The sequence below is a fragment of the Carcharodon carcharias genome, chromosome 16 (genome assembly GCF_017639515.1).
Source record: "Carcharodon carcharias isolate sCarCar2 chromosome 16, sCarCar2.pri, whole genome shotgun sequence".
NCBI lineage: Eukaryota > Metazoa > Chordata > Chondrichthyes > Lamniformes > Lamnidae > Carcharodon > Carcharodon carcharias.
In genome coordinates this window covers 98703087-98723604 of record NC_054482.1, presented here as the reverse complement: position 1 = coordinate 98723604, position 20518 = coordinate 98703087, and the positions used below count along the sequence as shown (strand labels likewise).

Genomic DNA, 20518 nt, shown 5'->3' with positions numbered 1-20518 from the left:
CATGGGGGAAGCAGGGGAAAGAGTGTGGAACTGATAAGCCGTTGATCATGGGCAGTAACTGAGCAGATTACAGAAAGTTTGTAACAAAGGGAGGTGAAAATTAGTTACCCTTGCATGGGTTTCAGCTGGGAAAGATCACATTTAAGTCTAATTGCAATGTGTTAAGACACACACACACACACACACACACACACACACACACACACAGGATTGCTTACCTGACTGGCACCTTTGTTTGTTCCCATCTGAAGACTTATGGTTGTTTGATCGTAAGGTTTCTCGGTGTGAGTCTTCGGATCATAAAGGTGTCTTCTAGTCCCATAGGCAGTCATACCTGCTTGGCTGGCACACTTGTTGGTCCCCATCTGAAATTAAATGAATTTCCTTTACAGCTACATCCAAATGCCATCTAAGGACAGGTGACCCAATAAAATTGAATTCAGTTGAATTCAGACAGCATTAAATCTGGCTAGTAGCGTTTCAGAAGACCACGACCAGGATTTAATCAGGCCGGGGGGCGGGGGGGGAGAGGTCTCGCTCACTGATCAGAGAACCAGCAGGGAACACCCCATACCAGTTTCATGGATGGAATCAAGTACCCTTCAGGCACTTTTAAGTGGCCACCAGCAGGCCTTTCTCGAGGTCTCTGGTGGCAGATGTCCCACCCGCTGAGAGCTGCCAGCCAATTTCAGAGGCCGGCACCAGTGGAAGCAGTGGTTGTTGGTATCAGTGCATTCACCAGAGGTCCAGGTCTTCATTGGTCACAGACCAAAAGGTGAGTGAGGGCAGCAAGAGAATTAGCAAGGGGGGGGATGGCAGCGGCTTTCAGCAGTTCTCCCCCTGCTCGATGCCAGGTTCCTTGATCAGGCAGAGAGTGATTGCCTAGAAAAACTGAGGAAACACATTCTAAATATTGTGCGTTGTAGCGGCTGGAAGCCAGAAGCCATCTGATCAGGAAGCCAGTAATACAACCATCTGACAATTACACCATTTCATGCCATTATCAAATGCAGCTGTCACTCATTCTGTTTACAATATTCTTGTTCCATTTTCAAGAAAATTAGGATTTTATTCCCTGTATCAAGATATAATAATGAAAAACTAAAAAATAAAATCCAGCAGGTACAAATTAGTTTCATCAACAAAATCTCACTTTGAGAATGACCTCAGTCTCCAGTTAATAATTAGTGTTGGGAAGGAGAGAAATACCTCACCAATTGAAAATAATTCGAAAAATAAGTCATGGCTACCTGAAGCCCAATTACACTTTGTCCAGCCTTCAGTTTTTCCTCCTTGAAGTGCCTTTCCTGTTTATCTGCATACTTAACGCCAATATCCATTCTTGTGTGAAAGCCTTTAGTTTTTGCCTGTCCAGAAGAAATCAAGTATAGCAACAGTGAATGAAAACCACTGTAACAGAAGGAAACCAACAGTTCAGGCAGTGTTTCCTCTGGAACAAATATAGAAAAGTAACTTACAAAGATTAACAGCAAAACTATACATGGAACACAGAGACTAAGTAAAAGCAGGAGTGGAGACAAAATGCAATTCTGCAAAAGTAGTTGCCAAGGAACTGCTTTGGAATCTGCAAGTTAATTCCAGCAATCAGAAATATTTCTAGTATATAAAATCAAAATTTACATGTCTTGGTACAATCAAAATCAGTCTTTTGAATCCTCCCACTCCCTCCACCCACCCCTGGTGCTATCTACCACCTTACCACATTCCATCTTCAATTTTCAGCACTTAAGGCAGCAATATTGTTGTCTTTGCTAATTTTTCTTAGAAAAAAGAAAACCAAATCCAGCTTTTTCATTTAAACCATGAAGGTGAGAATTACATGGCATAAAAAAAAACTTACTTTAAACATTCGCATTCATTTGCTAAAAACAAAATACTGTGGATATTGGAAATCAGAAATAAAAACAGAAAATGCTGAAAAATCTCAGGTCTTACAGCATCTGTGAAGAAACATAGTTAACGTTTCGAGTCCGTATGACTTCTTCAGAGCTAAAGAGAAGGAAAAATGTGCTTAAATTTATACTGTTTAAAGGGGGGTATAGCAGGACAGAAGGTCAGTGATAGGCGGGGCTAAGGAGGGATTATAAAGATGTTATGGACACAAGACAATGGGAGTATAAATGGTAGTGGTAAGGGTTAAGGTAGGTGCTGATGGTGGCATAAAGAAAGCAAACTGTGAGAGAGTAGCAGAACAAGGGTCAGCACTCAAATGAACAACATGGAACAAAACCATGGCTGCTTTTGGGGGTGGGGTGGTTGGGGGAAAAAGGGGTTAAAAGGAGGATAAGGAGATAAAAAATGAATAAAATAAAAAAGCAAATAAGTGTTTATTTTTTATTAAATGTTTTATTCACCTTTCTATCTTTTTTCCCCAAACCACCACCCCCTCCCCTCACCCTACCCCCTAAAAGGACTATCTGTTACTTGTTTCATGTTGTTCTTTCAGAATGTTAACCCTTGTTCTGTTATTCACCATTCTTTCTTACCTTTATACCACTATCAGCACATCCTTTTTCCCTTACCACTAACATGAACACTCCCCCTTTGTCTTGTGTTCATGACATCTTTGTCAATCTCTCCTTAGCCCCCACCTATCACTGATGTTCTGTCTTGCTTTACCTGCTCCACCCCCTCCCCAAAACAGTATAACATCCACATTTCTACTTCTCTTTAGCTCTGAAGAGTCATACAGACTCAAAATGTTAACTGTTCTCTCGTCACAGATGCTGTCAGACCTGTTGGGTTTTTCCTTTTGTTTTTACTTGCTGCCTCCCTCATCTTACATGGAATTTACAGCACAAACAGGCCAATCTGCCCACCTGATCTATGCAGTTTAATGTTCCATTCAAGCCTCCCTCTCACCCTAATTCATTTACTCTATCTACCTGTCTTCTTTTCCTTTCTGCATTATGTACTCAGCTAGCTTTCCCTTAAAGACTAAATACTATTTGCCTTAGCTACTCCACGTGGTAGCAAATGCCACATTTTAACCACCCTGGTAAAGAAATTTCTCCTGAATTTCATATTGGATTTATCAATGACTCTCTCATATTTATAACCTTGAGTTTTGAACTCTTCTCCCACTAGAAAATTTCTTCACTATATACACCCTATTGAACAGCATCATAATTTGAGACACCTTTACTAGGTCACTCCTCAGACATCTTTTCTGGAAACAACAGTCCCAACCTAAGTTTTTCTGAATATTATAACCTCACTTCTGGGATCATCCCTGTAAACCTGGTTGGCTCCTTCTGCAGTGCCTCCATCTTTTTTGTAATATGAAGACCTGAACTGCGTACACAGTGCTTGCACGGATTGCCACCTTGGCATGGTGGAGAGGCCTGTGCTCTGACAGTCCCTTGAGCAATGCCATCGGGAGCTCCTTGCTCTTGACAGGGCCATCCATGGAGGCAAGGTTGGGGTAGTGCCATGCAAAGTGCAGTCCAAAAAGCCCTCAAAAGGCAAAACAGGCGAAGGAAGACTGTGCATCTCACCGGCTGTGAAGGCAGTAGGCAGCTCCTGAGAGGTGGTTGTCCCAGTCATCGTGATTTGGCATGTCTGACCAACAACCTGTCAAGATCATGTGGATGATGGCGACCCGCCCCAAGTTGCCCATGTTAAACAAAGTCACACCAGGGTCCATTTGCCAAGGCCTGTGGCGATGGAGAACTGGCAAGGCAGGGGTCTAAACCTGGGAGTCCCTGATCAAGATCCCACACACAGGCGACAGATGCATGAAGGTGGTTGGACACCTGTGTTGGGACAGAGGTATCTGTGACTGAGCAATCCTCTTCAGGATACCTTCTGCTCACCCCAAATGGGGGAGGGGCTAGAAAAAGTACCCTAAAAATATGCTGTCCCACCTTCTCCTGGCTGGGGAACCACACCCTGCAGGATCACCAACTTTGTGGTCAAAGAAGGAAAGCTTTGAATTTTGTAACTTGGAATGTTAGAACAAGTGGACAATTTCAAGAGTGACCATCTGGAAAGAACTGTGATCATATCACGTGAACTAGCAAATTGACATCACTGCCCTCAGTGAGATCCGCCTTCCTGGGGGCAACTAACGAAACAAGCAGGGGAATATACTTTCTACTGGAAAAGAAACACTGACAGTGACCTTCATGCCTATAGGGTTGATTTTTGCCATCTGGAAAAGGATCCTGGATGCACTGCCAAAATTTCGCAACTTTATAAACCAGAGACTCATGACACTTCACCTACAGCTCAGCTTTAACCAATACGCCACCATCATCAGCGTCTCTGCCCTGACCCTCGGCTCCAATGATGCTGTTAAGGAAAAGTTCTATTCTGACCTTGATGTCCTCACTGCCATCCCAAAAGGTAAAACCATGCAGCTGGGAGACTTTAATGCCAGCATTGGCTGTGACTCTGATGGAGAGGAGCCATTGGATTTTCCCATGCTGCTTTTCCCCCAATGCAAATGGTGCCTTCCTGCTGACAAAGTGTGTATTAAGCATGGTCTCAGTGTAACAAACACACTCTTTCACCAGAAGGAAAAATACAAAACCAGAGGCATCCTGGATCAAAGCGTGGCACCCTCTGCAACTCACCAGGGATACTTCGACAGCACCTGCCAAACCCACGACCTCAACACCTAAAATAACAAGGGCTGCAGATGCACGGGAACATCACCACCTACAAGTCGCCCTCCAAACCACACACCATCCTGAATTGGAATTACAATTGCTGTTTCTGCCCTGTCACTGGGTCAAAATCCTGGAACTTTCTAACAGCACGGTGGGTGTTCCTACACCACAAGAACTGCAGCAGTTCAAGAAGTCGGCTCACCACTACCTTCAAGGGCAATTATGGATGGACTAGCCAGCGATGTCCACATCCTGTGAAAGAATAAAAACGTCATTACTTGATCAAATCAATATCTGTGTCTCATGATCCATGTAGGGGACTGATACCTGCAGACAGATCAACTTGTTCAGTAGGTGTTAAACCCCCACCTAGCACCAAGACATCAAGAACTAAAAGTCCAAGAGGAAGACGGTCAGGCTGCTTGATCAAAAGGGAGGAGCTCCAAGCGCAGCTGACGGCCAATTTGGAAAATCTTCACACATCCAACTCAATTTCAGAAGTGGGATCAAATAAAGTCAGCTGTATTAGGCTCGTGTCCAGACTATTAGGTTCAAGCATCTTCATCATCAGGACTGTTCCACAAAAATGATGCAGAAACATGTGACTGCCTGGAAGGAAAACAAGCAGCCTTCATCACCTGGCAAAACAATCCCAAGTCAAGAAAGTAGCATGCCAACAGCTCAAGGCTGACACCCAAAGACAAATCTGGAAGATAAAGGGCATATGCTAGGAAGAGAAAAAAAAAAAAATCAAAAGATACACTGACTGTCATGAACATTTTTTTTAAAAAAACAACCAGGGCCAACTGCAGACCAAGGTCAAATGAACAAATTCCCCTTCTCGCAAGGGTATCTCTCTTCTTAAATATAACAATGCCATCCATCAATGCTAGAAAGAATATTTCCAGCAACTCAACCAAGAATCCACAGTGACAGCTGATACTCTCCAGGCTATGCCCCTATCCTCCAGCACCCTGTGGTAGAATCCATGGGTGAGCCACCTTCAATGGGAAATCATGCCATGGAAACTATCAAGCTATTTCCCTACTTGTCCGTAGCAGGCAAAATCCTGACACTGTTCCGCCTGAATTGCCAACTTCCTGTGGCTGAGGAGATCCTCTAAGAGAAGGATAGTGTGTGGTCTTCGACCTTCCGGAGGAACCTCTGACATGGGCTTTGTAACCAGACAAATCCAAGAAAAATACGTCGTCGAGAACACCACCATGAACTCTTCATTACATTCACTGGTCCGAGCAAAGCATCTGACTCAGTAAAGCATGAGGCTCTGGATTGTGATCCAGAGATTTGAATGTCCAAAGAAATGTAATCACAAACCTGCAAATGCTTCATGATAGGACTGCAATCAACTTGCATAGGAGATCTGAAACAGGCACCTCCAAAATCCAGACTGGTGTCAAGCAAGGCTGAGATATAACTCCCATACTATTTACAATCTACCTGACAATGGCTATTCATCTCAACAATCAATTGCCCTCTGGCATCAGTATTAAACACCACCTAGATGGAAACTCTAGCCTCAATCACCTCAGTGCCAAAACTAACTGACGACCATAGACATGCATGATGTACAGTTTGCGGATGACTGCAGTGACATTGTCCACTCTGCGCCAGATTTGAAAACCACTCTCAAATCTCTTCAGTTCTGCATACAAGTGACTCAGCCAGCCTTTGAATGTTGCCAGATTCAAATGCTCATATCAACCCTGACCTGATCAGTGAAATATTCCAGCTCCCATAAGTTGGAAGGGGAAACTGCGAAACATTTTGAGCACTGCCCATACTTTGGCAGCCACCTCTCTCAAAAAGTGACTATTAATGAGGAGGTCCAACACCAGGCCAGCTGCATCAGCTCAGTCTTCTATAGCATTGAGTATTTGACAATGAAGACCTTCTGCAAGTCATCAAAAGTCCTAGTGTACAAAGCAGTTAATGTCAGCACACTCCTGTATGGCAGCTCGCATCCTCTGGATGTGATGAGTAGACCAAGTGGACAACAAACGCTAGCGTCCTCGTAAGCCTCCTGCAGCTCACGCACGCACACGCACACACAACAGTTCAGTGGGCCTTGGGCTTTCTGTGCACGCACCAGCCAGGAACTAGCCACACATGCGCAGTTCGCTGATTTCTTGAGACAGGAACCAGCTCTGCTCACATTTGCAGTATACAAAGAAATGAAACGAGGGACAACCAATGCTGACAACGGTGCTTAGGTATGGTCTACCCAAGATTCTACACAAGTTTAACATGAAATGCAGAGAAGTTAATTCTATTCCTCTAGAAATGAACCATAGTGCTATTTATAATTTTATGGTATTGTTAATTTGCACTGCTACTTTTAATGAATTGTGATGTGTAACCTAGACCGCATTTTGCTCAACCACACCACTTAGACTCCTGTGTTCCAAGGACTATGAAAGCTCCTACTAAAATTTCACTAATTTGCCTTTCACACACCCATTCTGAAAGTTGTCATCTTGTATTTGAATTCAGTCCAAAGTAACTGTACAACCGAACTTGGTGTCATGTGCAAAATTTGAAATTGTATTTCCAATTCCTGAATCCAAATCATTGTGAATGGTGAACAGCAGTGGTCCTCACGTAAACCTCTTTAGAACGACCACTTCTCATGTTCTATCAGTCTAATCAACATTTCCTGAAGCATTTTTAAATTCAGACATTTTCAATCCGTCTTAGTTTAAGTCTTTTAAGCAACCGAGCATATTTTGGTCTCACTTACTGTTGACTAACTACAACAGATCTATACAAAAGTTCAGCATTTCCTCAGTGCAGCTACCGACTGTCCACATCTGATCCAATGCTTTCCAATAGCCATTCTTTTCATGTTCATTCTAATTGTAACTTCATTCAAGTGTTTGTGGTACTCTTTTCCTTCAATAATCAATGCCAAAGTTGAGCAAAATGACTAAAAGATTAAATGATTTAAAACCTATAGCAGCCTGGCTCTTTAAAATATTGCAATGCAAAGAGTGAGGTGGGAAAATTAAACCCAAATAAATGCAAAGCAAAACCACTGCCATTTAGCAGGGAAGACTGGAAGGGGATGGCGGGGGAGGAAAGTGTGTAGAAGACAGAGGGTAATGGAAAACATTCCAGATTTTGATCTATCTGAAGATAAGCAATTTTGATTTTGCTGTTGAATATTCAAGAATTACCAGTGCAGAAAAAGAATTTGGGAAAATATGAAACAGGCAAGGAAGGGGAGGAAAAGAGAAAAAGAGAGATCAGCAGCAGAACAAAAACCAGGTGGACCAGAGTGAACACTCATCCATATGTAAGGAATGGGCATTCCAAAATAATTCAAGATTCATCTAGGGCATGCAGATTGATGTATGATGGTGAAAGTTGTGTTTTAAACTTAGCATGCTTGGTCAAATTTAACAGCTTTCATAGATGGAGCCTCCATTGATTTGGAGCTCACTTTGTAAGTTAGTGATGCATAACAGGAGTTTCGACAGTGCCAAAGAGTCAAAGAAAGGATTACTGGCCACAGGTACAGGAAAAACACATTTTCAGAGTATCTCCTGCCCTATCTTCCTATGCCATCCCCAACTCATCCCATCACCCATTCCAGACCTCCCTTGCCATCCCCCACCTCTCTCATCAATTCTTTCAGCTTTATTGTTGGGCTTCCTTTACCTTCCATTTTTCCTCCGCCCACCCAGCCACCAGCAAACACTGGCAGCTACAAGTGCTCCAGTCAACATCACTTCAGATAGTTACACCTCAAAGCAGCAACCACTTACTCAAACTCATAGGCAAGTAAGGCCCTTTAAACCCCTCTTCCCCACCCCCTTAAAGAGCACATGGACAGACAGGTTCCAGCCCTGCTCCTCACACTGAACTCTCCATATACACATCTGTTTCCCATCTGCAGGGCTGGGGGCAGAGGTGAGTGGAGGAGTTAAGGGAGCAGGAAAGATGGGGAGTCACATCAGGTAGGCAGACTCTGGCCTTTCCTGGTCACAGGTTTGCTAGTAGTTGGGGGGCCAGGTTTGAGGCCTGCCCAGTGCGTTGGCTGCAGAGTGCTCACCTAGCCAGAGGGAGAGCCAATAAAATTATTTAAAGCAAATAAAAATATAATGATGGAACTGTTTCACGATGTTCTAATTTAGCTGTCCTCTGTGGGGCCCCCCACCACCACCACCAAATTAATACAATACTTGCTTCAAGTCTTCCACACGTCCCACTGTGAACCAGCCTCTGCCCACCAAATCAATCCAGAGAAGTGTGGGGTAAAACTTGAACCCATGAGCTTCTGACTCAAAGGCAAGAGTGCCAACACCAAGTCAAGCAACGATAAACATCTGATTGAACCTTGCGATCTGGGCTGCACAACAAGCATCCATGATTAACCTCCCAGGTTGGACAGCACTTACCAGACTTGCAAGCGCCAAAAGCGTTGTCTGTACTTGAGTCAGGTTCCCATTCTCAAAAAGATCATTTGCTTCAAAAATGTCATGTGGCTTCATCCCATAGGACTGGATAGCTTTAATAAAGTTACCAATATTCTCCAGCTGAAGAAAAATAAACCAATCTGTTAAACAATGTACAATATAGAGCCCATTTCTGAAAGACCTATAGTTTGACTCATACATCAAATTCTCTACCATCCCCACCCTTCTCAATGCACTGTAGGTTTGCTGGGACATGCTTCACCAGCTGGTGATTCTTCACAAGTATCAAGAGGTTATTCAACAATGAAGGGCACCACAGAAAACCCAGTCACATGAGAACATCAAGTCCAGTTCTGGTCACCAGGCTTTCGGGAGGACACAAGGATCCTTGTGAAGGCACAGAGGAAATCTACCACAGGGTTGGAGAAGGTGGGTCTGTTCTCCTTGGAGCAAAGAAAATTGAGGGGAGATTCAACAGGACGTGTACACGATGATGACAACTGGTTTGGGTAAAGGTAGACAACAAGGAAAAAGCTGCTGGTACAAGGACTGAGGGGGGTCATAGATTTAACATTTTGGGCAAGAGATCTGGGGGGAATGCAAAGAATTCTTTTTAAAAATGCAGTGAATGGTAATGACCTGAAACCCACTGTGGCAGCAAAGACAATGATTTCAAAAGGAAATTGGATGGGCACTTGAAGGAAATAAACTTGCAGGGCTACAGGGGTAGAGCAGGGGGTAGCAGGCATGGCCAGACGGTTCCACAGAGAGCTGGCATATGAGCTGAATAGAGTCCTTCTGTGCCGTAAAGTACCCTAATATTCCTTTGTTCACATACTTCATTTTCAAAATACCTTCCTGGAGGACAGTAAATTGTACTGCCACACAGAGCTTTATAGAAAAGGCATTTACCAATTCAAAAACTTTGTCCTAGTAAGACTACAAGTGAACGGCACTTAGAAATTAGCAACTATATTTTTATAAAACAGAGTTCTGGACTGGCATCCAGAATCAAACAGGATGCTGAACCAGCCCAATTAAAACAGCACTGCTTCCCGAGCCTGTGGTTGACATGAGCCCAGCAACTGTTTGGCAATCTTCCAATCGGAATGTCAGGGAAAGGAGTTGAAAGGGAACCAACTAAGAGAGCTCAACACTCATACACTGCTCACTGGGCACCTTCCCAGTACCCTGTCCAACTGGCTGTTCACCGCAAAGTGTCTGCAAGTTATTCAACCATATCCCAGAAAATATCCCAGCCAATCCAAATCATGTGAGAACATTGGATGAGAACATGTGCCAGGGTCAGCACTGGGTAGCTCAAAGCCCAAATCATTTGCACATTGCTCAGTTTTACAGACCAAGACACTGAAAACACCTGCAAAATCAGACACCCAACGTAAGTCAGGGTGAACCGGCTAAAAATAATTTGAAGAAATAATTTCTTACCTGGTGCCAGTTTAATTTGGATTCATTTATTTTCTTGATTGAATTGGGTTGTAGCTTGTTCATGAGCCTGAAAAATTGATTAAGGAGGATTTAGTGCAGTTTCTGACCATGCGAATGAAACAATTCTGCACTGATGCCAAAAATTTTAATTAAATAAAGACTTGCTAACCCATTTTAGGCTCTACAATCTGCAGTTTGCTACATTGTCAATTGATGGCATTCCTCTGCTCACACAGTGCATTCCAAAATAGTTTACTGTCCTGCAAGCAAGTAATGGAGCTAACCAGGAGAAAAGCAAACAATGAGCCAGTGTAGGGCTACAAAACAATGGTCACCCAACTTCAGAAATTAGCAGCCATCTGTTTACAAACTAACAGCCCCAGATCAACATCCAGAATCAAAACGGATACCAGACCAGGCAGGTTAAACCAAACTGCTTACCCAACTCCTGTGGTTGCAGCTTTTCATTAAGAACCGCAGGGAGTTCAAAATTAGCCAACCCAAGAGTGCATCACCTCAAAACTATAGAGTTTGGAGCAGGGTCGGGGACTCACCATTCCAAGGTACTGTCTCCTATTTGTGCAACTGGCCTATTTTGCAATTTAGGTTGGATTAACAAAATAGAGGGAAAGGGAGATGAATTTTGGAAAGAAATCCCACAAGAAACATGTGCCTGCAACTGTCCCATCCTCCATTATTGCGTTTAGACAATTCCCTTGAAAGAGGCATTTTTCTGCCATATTAAAAATGTAAATTTTGGATTTTCACATGCTGGTAGGAAACACTCCAGATGCTTCAAATCAAGAAGGATGAATAAAATTTATCGATGATAATGTTGAGCACCGATTGGTTTCTTTGGGAGAAATCAAAAGCCATTTGAGGTAGCAGCACAGGGCGTTAATCGACATGAAATCCTGTTTGGGAGAAAAAAAAGTTTAAGGGTTTAAAGTTTTCCATCTGAAGTTCTGAGGAAGCTGTTGTGAGGAAGCTGTTGTGAGCAGCTCAAAACCAATTTTTAACAGCACGCCGGATTCCCAGACCGTGTGTAATAAACACTGTGCCCATTGCACCAATATAAACAGCACAGCATGATATTCAGGCCCAGCACAGGAGACACTGCCTATTTTAAAGCATGTCTAACAAAAGGAAATAAGCATAGTAGGTTACATCAAATCAAACCATCCAACATGACAAGGCATGCCATAAAAAAAACCTTCTTGTTCAAATCCTCCAGCTATGTCACCTTAGTGACGTGTCGCTACAACCTACACCAGAAGTCCCAGAGAGGAGATGGAGACTGTCAAGATGGAAAGTGGCTTCAAGTTCAATCAGATGCAGGTTTGAGGAAAACCAGGAAGTGGGGCGGGGCTTCATGAAATCCGGGCAAGTTTAGAGAGGTGAAATTAAAGACCATTAGGATTAGAGTCCATTAACGGATACCATCTTATCAATGTTCAAATGGATAGTCAATTACTGGTTTCCTCGTCTCCATATTAATAATCTCAACATTAGAAACCACTTTGCAAAATTAACGTATATTTCACTAGGCATGGTCACTGGACACCTTTGCTTCCATTCAAGTTATCCTGAGCTGACCTACAAAATCACATTCTCAAGAGTTGCTTCTACAATCTTGACCCCACTTATTGCTGCACTCAGTCAGTTAGCAACAGTGAAGACAAGTAACAATGTTACAGGTGTACCCTGTGTATCTTTTATCTCAGCAGTTTAAATTCCTGACAAACAGGAATTTCAGCAAGCTTGTAGAAACAGATGCTGCTGCTCTGCTCTTATTTCAGAATTCCAGCATTTTCAGTTTTCCCCTTTTATTTTTAAAAATACTGGGTTGCTTCCTTTAGGTCCCGTTTTCCTTGTGTTCTGAATGCTATTCATTCTCCACGTACAAAATTACACCCAACCCATCCCTCTTTGACTTGGCTTAGTTGGGAAGCTACTTGGACAAGCTGGCATATATGCATTTTATTAGGTATCACCTTGAGTCAGGGATTTTTGGGTACAAGTCCAAGCCCGGACTCAAGCACATAATGTCAGCTGCCACTCCAGCACACTATTGCGCTGGGAAGGTGCTATTTTTTGGATAAAACATTAAAATGGAGCTTAAATCTGTCCCCTCAGGTCAATGCAAAAGATTCCATGGCACTATCCAAAGAGAATGGGAGTCCTTCTAGTATCCTGCCCAATATTTATTATGATATTCCTTCAACCAACACCAAAGGAAAAAACAATCTTACCCTGCTGTGTGTAAAATTGCTGCCATGTTTTCTATATTATAATGGCGACTACACTTTAAGGTATTTGCTTGATTGTCAAAGTGCTTTGGGACATCCTGGGATGGGGAGAGGCACTATACATAATAAGTCTCTCTCTCTTCATTGTTTGTCCAATTTGGTTAAAATATTTATGGATATAGCCACACCAAAGCACTTGTAAACATCTAAAAGAAAAATAGGCTGGCTCTAGGTAGGTTCAAAGAATGCAACTTTCCCCATGATGTTGGTTTCTCCTAGTGGCAATGTGCTGTATTTAAAGAATGAGGCATCACTATATCTTTGACAGGTAACCCAGCAACTTCCCCTGTTGCAAAACAGGCCCAAATCCAACAGAGGGCAGTGGTGAGAAGTGACTGAAGCATTCTGGGAGAAGTCATCACAGCCACTGCGACTCAGGTGGGAATCGAGGAGGACCCAGTGTCAAAGAATAGAATAGCCCCAAACATTACATTGATGTAGTGTTTCCATCCCTCCTTCCTCCTCAAACCTGAAAGAGAGAGGAAGAGGCAATGCCTTCGGGAGTGCACCAGACCTACGAGGGACACTCTTCTGTGGATTTTAAAGAAAAAGCAGTTGATTGGTGAGTAAGTCCTGGGAGCAGACTCGGAGGGAGGAGCACTGGAGCGGTGAGTATAAATCTAGCTTACCTCAGGGATTCGCGGCCTTGTCTCCAGGGAGCAGACTCGGGGGGAGTAGCACCGGAGCGGTGAGTATAAATCTAGCTTACCTCGGGGATTCACGGCCTCGTCTCTAGGGAGCAGACTTGGAGGGAGGAGCACCGGAGCGGTGACCTCGGGGCACAGAGTAACTGAAGCCAAAACTGAAAAAGTGACATCACAGGAAAGCTGTGACCTGATTGGTTGGTAGGAAATCTGCACCAAATTTAAAAACAAAAACACTGCAAAGCTAATTAATAAATTAATTATCTAAGTAGAGATGGCTGGGCAGGTGATGTGCTGTAGCTGCACGACGTGGGAGCTGGCAGATCCCATTGCGAGCCGCAGTGACCATATCTGCAGCATATTGGGTTGCTGGAGGAACTCCGGCTCAGAACTGACGAGCTGGAGTCCAAGCTCCAGACGCTGCGGCACATCTGGGAGGGGGAGAGATACCTGGACGCTTTGTATCAGGAGGCGGTCAGACCCAGTAGATTAAGTACCTCAATTCCGGTCAGTGGTCAGGGTCAGCAAGGTGTGACTGCAAGTGAGGCAGGTAGAGGGATCCTGTGTTCAGGAACAGAGGAGCCTCAGCTCTTGACCTTGTCCAACAGTTATGAGGTACTTGCTCCCTGTGTGGATGAGGAACAGGGCTGTAGGGAGGATGAGCCAGCTGACCATGGCACCGGAGGCCATTCAAGAGGGGGGAGCAAAAAGACAAGTGGTAGTTGTAGGGGATTCTATAATTAGGGGAATTGATAGCTTCCTTTGTAAGAAGGATCAAGAGTCCCGAATGGTATGTTGCCTGCCTGGTGCCAGGGTGAGGGACATCTCTGACCGGCTTGAAAGGATATTGGAGAGGGAGAGGGAAGATCCAGTTGTTGTGGTCCATGTCGGGACAAATAACATAGGTAAGACTATGAAAGAGGACCTGTTTGGGGATTATCAGGAATTAGGAACTAAATTAAAGAACCGGTCCTCAAAGGTTATAATCTCCAGATTACTGCCCGAGAAAATATGCCAATTGGCATAGGGACGCGAGAATAAGGGAAGTAAACACGTGGCTAATGCAGTGGTGCGGGAAAGAGGGGTTCCATTTCATGGGGCACTGGCACCAGTATTGGAACAGGAGGGATCTGTACCATTGGGACAGTCTCCACCTGAACCGATCTGGGACCAATGTTCTAGCGAAAAAGGGTAAATAGGGTGGTCAACAGGACTTTAAACTAGAAAGTGGGGAGGGGCGGGGAAGGGTAAAACTCCAAGAAGTATGACTAATGGGAAACAAAGCAGCAGGTTAGAGTGTGGGGGGGGGGGGGGGGTGGTGGATTCAACTTCATGGAAAATTATGAAAAAACTGAAAAGAAAGGAGAGCCCAGGAGAGGCTATTAAAGGCTCCAGAACACAAAATAGGACAGAGTGTTTGGAAAGATCCAGGAATCTAACTTCAAGCACATCAGATAAAAGGACGACAATGAGAAAGGGGACAGGAAATACAGGACTGAAGGTGTTGTATCTGAATGCACACAGTATACGAAATCAGGTAAATGAGCTTGTGGCGCAGATTGAAATTGGCAGGTATGAACTGGTGGGCATCACGGAGACATGGCTGCAAGGGGATCAAGACTGGGAGCTAAATATTCTATCGAAAAGATAGGCAGGTTGGCAGAGGGGGTGGGGTTGCTTTGTTAGTAAGAAATGAAATTAAATTGATAGCTAGAAATGATGTAGGGTCAGATGAGGTAGAATCTGTGTGGGTAGAGTTGAGGAATCACAAAGGTAAAAAAGCCATAATGGGTGTTATATACAGGCCTCCGAACAGTAGTCAGGATGTCACAATATACACCAGGAGATAGAAAAGGCGAGTAAGAAAGGGAAGGTTACGGTGATCATGGGGGATTTCAATATGCAGGTAGACTGGGAAAATCAGGTTGGTAGTTGATCCCAAGAAAAGGAATTTGTGGAATGTCTACGAGATGGCTTTTTGCAGCAGCTTGTGGTGGAGCCCACTAGGGAACAGGCAATTCTAGATTCAGTGATGTGTAAGAGGCAGATTTGATGAGAGAGCTTAAGGTGAAGGAGGAAGTGACCATAATATGATAGAAATTACCCTGCAATTTGAGAGGAGAAAGCTGGAATCACATGTAACTGTATTACAGTTGAATAAAGGCAACTACAGAGGCATGAGGGAGGAGCTGGCCAGAATTGACTGGGAGATGAGCCTAGCAGGAAAGACAGTGGAACAGCAATGGCAGGAGTTTCTGGGAGTAATTTGGGAGACACAGCAAAAATTCATCCCTAGGAAGAAGAAGCATACTAAAGGGAGGACGAGGCAACCATGGCTGACAAGGAAAGTCAAGGACAGCATAAGAGCTAAAGAGAAAGTATACAATGCGGCGAAGAACAGTGGGAAACCAGGGGATTGGGAAGCCTACAAAGACCAACAGAGGACATCTAAAAAAGAAATAAGGAGGGAGAAGATTAAATATGAGGGTAAACTAGCCAGTAATATAAAAGAAGATTGCAAGAGTATTTTTTAGATATATAAAGGGTAAGAGAGAGGCAAAAGTGGACATTGGGCCGCTGGAAAATTACGCTGGAGAAGTAGTAGTGGGGGAACAAAGAAATAGCGGAGGAACTGAATAGGTACTTCACGGTGGAAGACACGAGTGACATCCCCAAAGTTCAAGAGAGTCGGGGGGCAGAGGTGAGTATGGTGGCCATTACCAAGGAGAAGGTGCTAGGAAAACTGAAAGGTCTGAAGGTGGATAAATCACTTGGACCAGATGGATTACACCCCAGAGTTCTGAAGGAGATAGCTGAAGAGATAGTGGAGGCGTTAGTGGTGATCCTTCAGGAACCACTGGAGTCAGGGAGGGTCCCAGAGGACTGGAAAATCGCTAATGTAAGCCCCGTTTAAGAAGGGAGTGAGGCAAAAGATGGGAAATTACAGGCTGATTAGCCTGACCTCAGTCGTTGTTAAGATTTTAGAGTCCATTATTAAAGGATGAGATTTCAGAATACTTGGAAGTGCATGGTAAAATCGGGCAAAGTCAGCATGGTTTCATCAAGGGGAGGTCATGCCTGACAAATCTGTTAGAATTCTTTGAAGAGGTAATGAGGTTAGACAAAGGAGAGTCAATGGATGTTATCTACTTGGACTTCCAGAAGGCCTTTGACCAGGTGCCGCACAGGAGGCTGCTCAGTAAGATAAGAGCCCATGGTGTTAGAGGCAAGGTACTAGCGTGGATAGAAGATTGGCTATCTGGCAGGAGGCAGAGAGTGGAGATAAGGGGGTCCTTCTCAGGATAGCAGCCGGTGACTAGAGGAGTTCCGCAGGAATCAGTGTTGGGACCACAACCTTTCACTTTATACATTAATGATCTAGATGAAGGAACTGATGGCATCCTGGCTAAGTTTGCAGATGATACAAAGACAGGCGAAAGGACAGGTAGTATTGAGGAGACAGGGAAGCTGCAGAAGGATTTGGACAGATTAGGAGAATGGGCAAAGAAGTGGCAGATGGAATACAACATGGGGAAGTTTGAGGTCATGCACTTTGGTAGGAAGAATAGAGGCATAGACTATTTTCTAAATGGGGAGAGAATTCAGAAATCTGGAGCGCAAAGGGACTTGGGAGTCCTAGTCCAGGATTCTCTTAAGGTTAACTTGCAGGTTGAGTCGGTAGTTAGGAAGGCAAATGCAATGTTGGCATTCATTTCAAGAGGACTAGAATATAAAAGCAGGGATGTGCTGCTGAGGCTTTATAAGGCTCTTGTCAGACCACATTTAGAATACTGTGAGCAATTTTGGGCCCCGTATCTCAGGAAGGATGTGCTGGCCCTGGAGAGGGTCCAGAGGAGGTTCACAAGAATGACCCCAGGAATGAAAGGCTTAACACATGAGGAACATTTGAGGACTCTGGGTCTATACTCGATGGAGTTTAAAAGGATAAGGGAGGATCTGATTGAAACTTACAGAATACTGAAAGGCCTGGATAGAGTGTACGTGGGGAAGATGTTTTCATTAGTAGGAGAGACTAAGACCCGATCACACAGCCTCAGAGTAAAGGGAAGACCTTTTAGAACAGAGATGATGAGAAACTTCTTTAGCCAGAGAGTGGTGAATCTATGGAATTCATTGCCACAGAAGGCTGTGGAGGCCAGGTCATTGAGTGTATTTAAGACCGAGATAGATAGGTTCTTGATTGGTATGGGGATCGAAGGTTATGGGGAGAAAGCGGGAGAATGGGGTTGAGAAACTTATCAGCTATGATTGAATGGTGGAGCAGACTCGATGGGCCAAATGGCCTAATTTCTGCTCCTATGTCTTATAACTGGAGTTTTCTATTTTGAGTCTCCCCTACATATTTCTAGTAATTTTTTATTCCTTTGTTTAGATCCCCATGTCAAATGTGAATTTCAGTGATTTAAAAAAAAACACTAACTTCAGATTTGAGTACCTCATTTGCACCCACACAGACCTATCTTTCTTTTAAAGTTCTGTCTGTCTGTTACCCTCCAAAGCCCCAAGTGATATTTTCACCAAGGTCTCCTCCCATAGCCTTTGTACCAATAAACTTTTCACTATGAAGCGATTTTCAGCCTTTATCTAAATTCCCCTGGTTCTTTCCTCAGGACTTCCCAGTTTGCTCGTCATCACTCAACTTTATCATCCCTCAACCAAGGCTGTGCAATCAACTTCGTTGTCATATCGATCACTAGCTCGATGTTAATTATTGGCCGAATCAGCTTGGATCATCTTCCCCTCTCCCTCACCATCCACAATGACTCTGCCTAAATGCAGTCACACTATCCACTCCTATGAAAATCTCAAGGCACATTCCAAATTTCACCACCTCTGGTCATCCGCACTACCACAATATCACCACCTATGTTAACTAGTTCAACTAAGTGCCCTTTGTTCTGCCATGGGACCCTTGTTCAGATCTTCAACCGCTTGCCCTCCCCCATCATAGTTCCCAGTTCCACAGGGTCTCAGGGTCACAGACTCAAGTACACTGGCTGTGTCCTCAGGGGTGTCCCAAGTGCTTCACAATGGCTTACTTCTGGAGCATAATTGATGTTGTTTGTACACAAGTGTATGCAGAATCCATGGCAGAACAAAGGGCACTTAGTTGAACTTAGTTAAAACAGGCAGTGATATTGCGGTAGTGATAATGCAGAATGCAAATTACTGGTTTACTGTACAAGTGCTCCATTATATAAATTAGAACAGCACAGACAACCAGTTCATCACAAATCAAAGAATGGTAAACAAGGGTGGTTGAATATAGCAAACGGAAATGTAAATAGGAGGAAATCATTGTGTAAACGAGGGCTGTATTTCTTACAACAATGATTACAAAATATACTTAATTGGTTGTAAAGTGCTCTGGGGTACCCAGAGGATGTGCAAGGTGCTACAACACAAGTTCTGAGATGTTTCAAGGAGGCCATTCGGCCCAGTTTGGCTGTGCCAGTCAACAAAGATCTGACTACACTAATCGCGTTTTCCAGCACTTGGCCACAGCCCTGGAAGCTATGGCCATGCAAGTGAATATCTAAATACATCTTAAATGTTACAAGAGCTTCTGACTCAACCACCTTTCAGGCAGTGAATTCCAGACTCCCAGCACCCTCTTGGGTGAAAAAATTTCTCAACTCCTTTTAGCCTTCTACCTCATACCTTAAAATTTATGCCCCCTGATTATTCACCCCTCTACTAATGGAAAAAGTGCCTATCTATGCCCCTCAATCTTATACACCTCGATCAGGTCCCTTCTCAATCTTTGCTGCTCCAAGGAAAACAACCCCAGCCTATCCAATCTTTCCTCATAGCTCAGACCCTCCAGCCCAGGCAGCATCCTGGTATATCTCCTCTCCACTCTCCAGTGCAATCACATCCTTCCTATAATGTGGTGACCAGAACTAAATGCAGTGCTCCAGTTGTGGTCTAACCAGCATGTTATACAGTTCCAGCATAACCTCCCTGCTCTTGTATTCAATGCCTTGGCTAATAAAGGCAAGTATCCCATATACCTTCTTAACCAACTTATCTACCCGCCCTGCTACCTTCAGGGATCTGTGGATATGCACACCAAGATCCCTCTGATCTTCGGTACTTTCCAGGATCCTACCATTCATAGTGTAATCCCTTGTCTCGTTAGCTCTCCCCAAGTGCATTACCTCACACTTCTCTGCAAATTCCATTTGCCATTGCTCTGCCCACCTGACTAGTCCATTGATATCCTTCTTCAATTTACAGCTATCCTCCTCACCACCCTATAAAGTTTCATGTAATCTACAAACTTCTTGATCACGCCCCTTACATTTAAGCCCAAATCATTTAAGTACACCACAAACAGCAAGGGCCCCCACACTTGCAGAACCCCACTGGAAACAGACTTCCAGTCACAGAAACATCCCTCTACCATCACCCTCTGCTTCCTGCCTCTCTGCTAATTTTGGATCCAATGTGCCACTTTGTCTGGGATCCCATGGACTCTTAATTTCCTTGACCAGTCTGCCATGAGGGACCGTATCAAAAGCCGTGCTAAAGTCCATGTAGACCACATCAAATGTATTACCTTCATCAACACTGCTGGTTGCCTCCTGAAAAAATTCAATCAAATTTGTCAAACACGATCTTCCCTTAACAAATCCATGCTGACTATCCTTGATTAATCTGTGTCTCTCCAAGCGCAGGTATATTCTGTCCCTCAAAATTCTTTCTACTAACTTCCCCACCACCGGGGTTAGACTGACTGGCCTGTAATTTCCTGGTCTATCCCTTCCTCCCTTTAAATAATGGGACAATGTTAGCAGTCCTCCAGTCCTCTGGCACCTCACCGGTGGCCAGAGAGGATTTGAAAATTACTGCCAGGGTCCATGATATCTCTTCCTTTGCCTCCCTCAACAGCCTGGGATACATCGCATCTGGGCCTGCAGATTTATCCACTTTTAAGGCCGCTAAGCCTGCTAGTACCTCCTCTCTCTCTGTTAATTTCCTCTAATATTTCACAGTCCTCCACCCTGATGTCTATATCTGCA

At 44.0% G+C, this 20518-nt stretch overlaps 1 protein-coding gene across 1 annotated transcript in view; it reads right to left on the bottom strand.

Moving 5' to 3' along the window:
- cnn3a (calponin 3, acidic a) overlaps positions 1-20518 on the bottom strand; it is a 70644-nt gene that overhangs the window by 6237 nt on the left and 43889 nt on the right. Inside the window, exons 3-6 of the mRNA XM_041208136.1 lie at positions 10520-10586; positions 9053-9190; positions 1251-1367; positions 219-365 (exon numbers count right to left, since the gene is read on the bottom strand). Of these exons, the coding sequence (XP_041064070.1) occupies positions 219-365; positions 1251-1367; positions 9053-9190; positions 10520-10586 (469 nt within the window). The remainder of the gene's footprint in view (positions 1-218; positions 366-1250; positions 1368-9052; positions 9191-10519; positions 10587-20518) is intronic.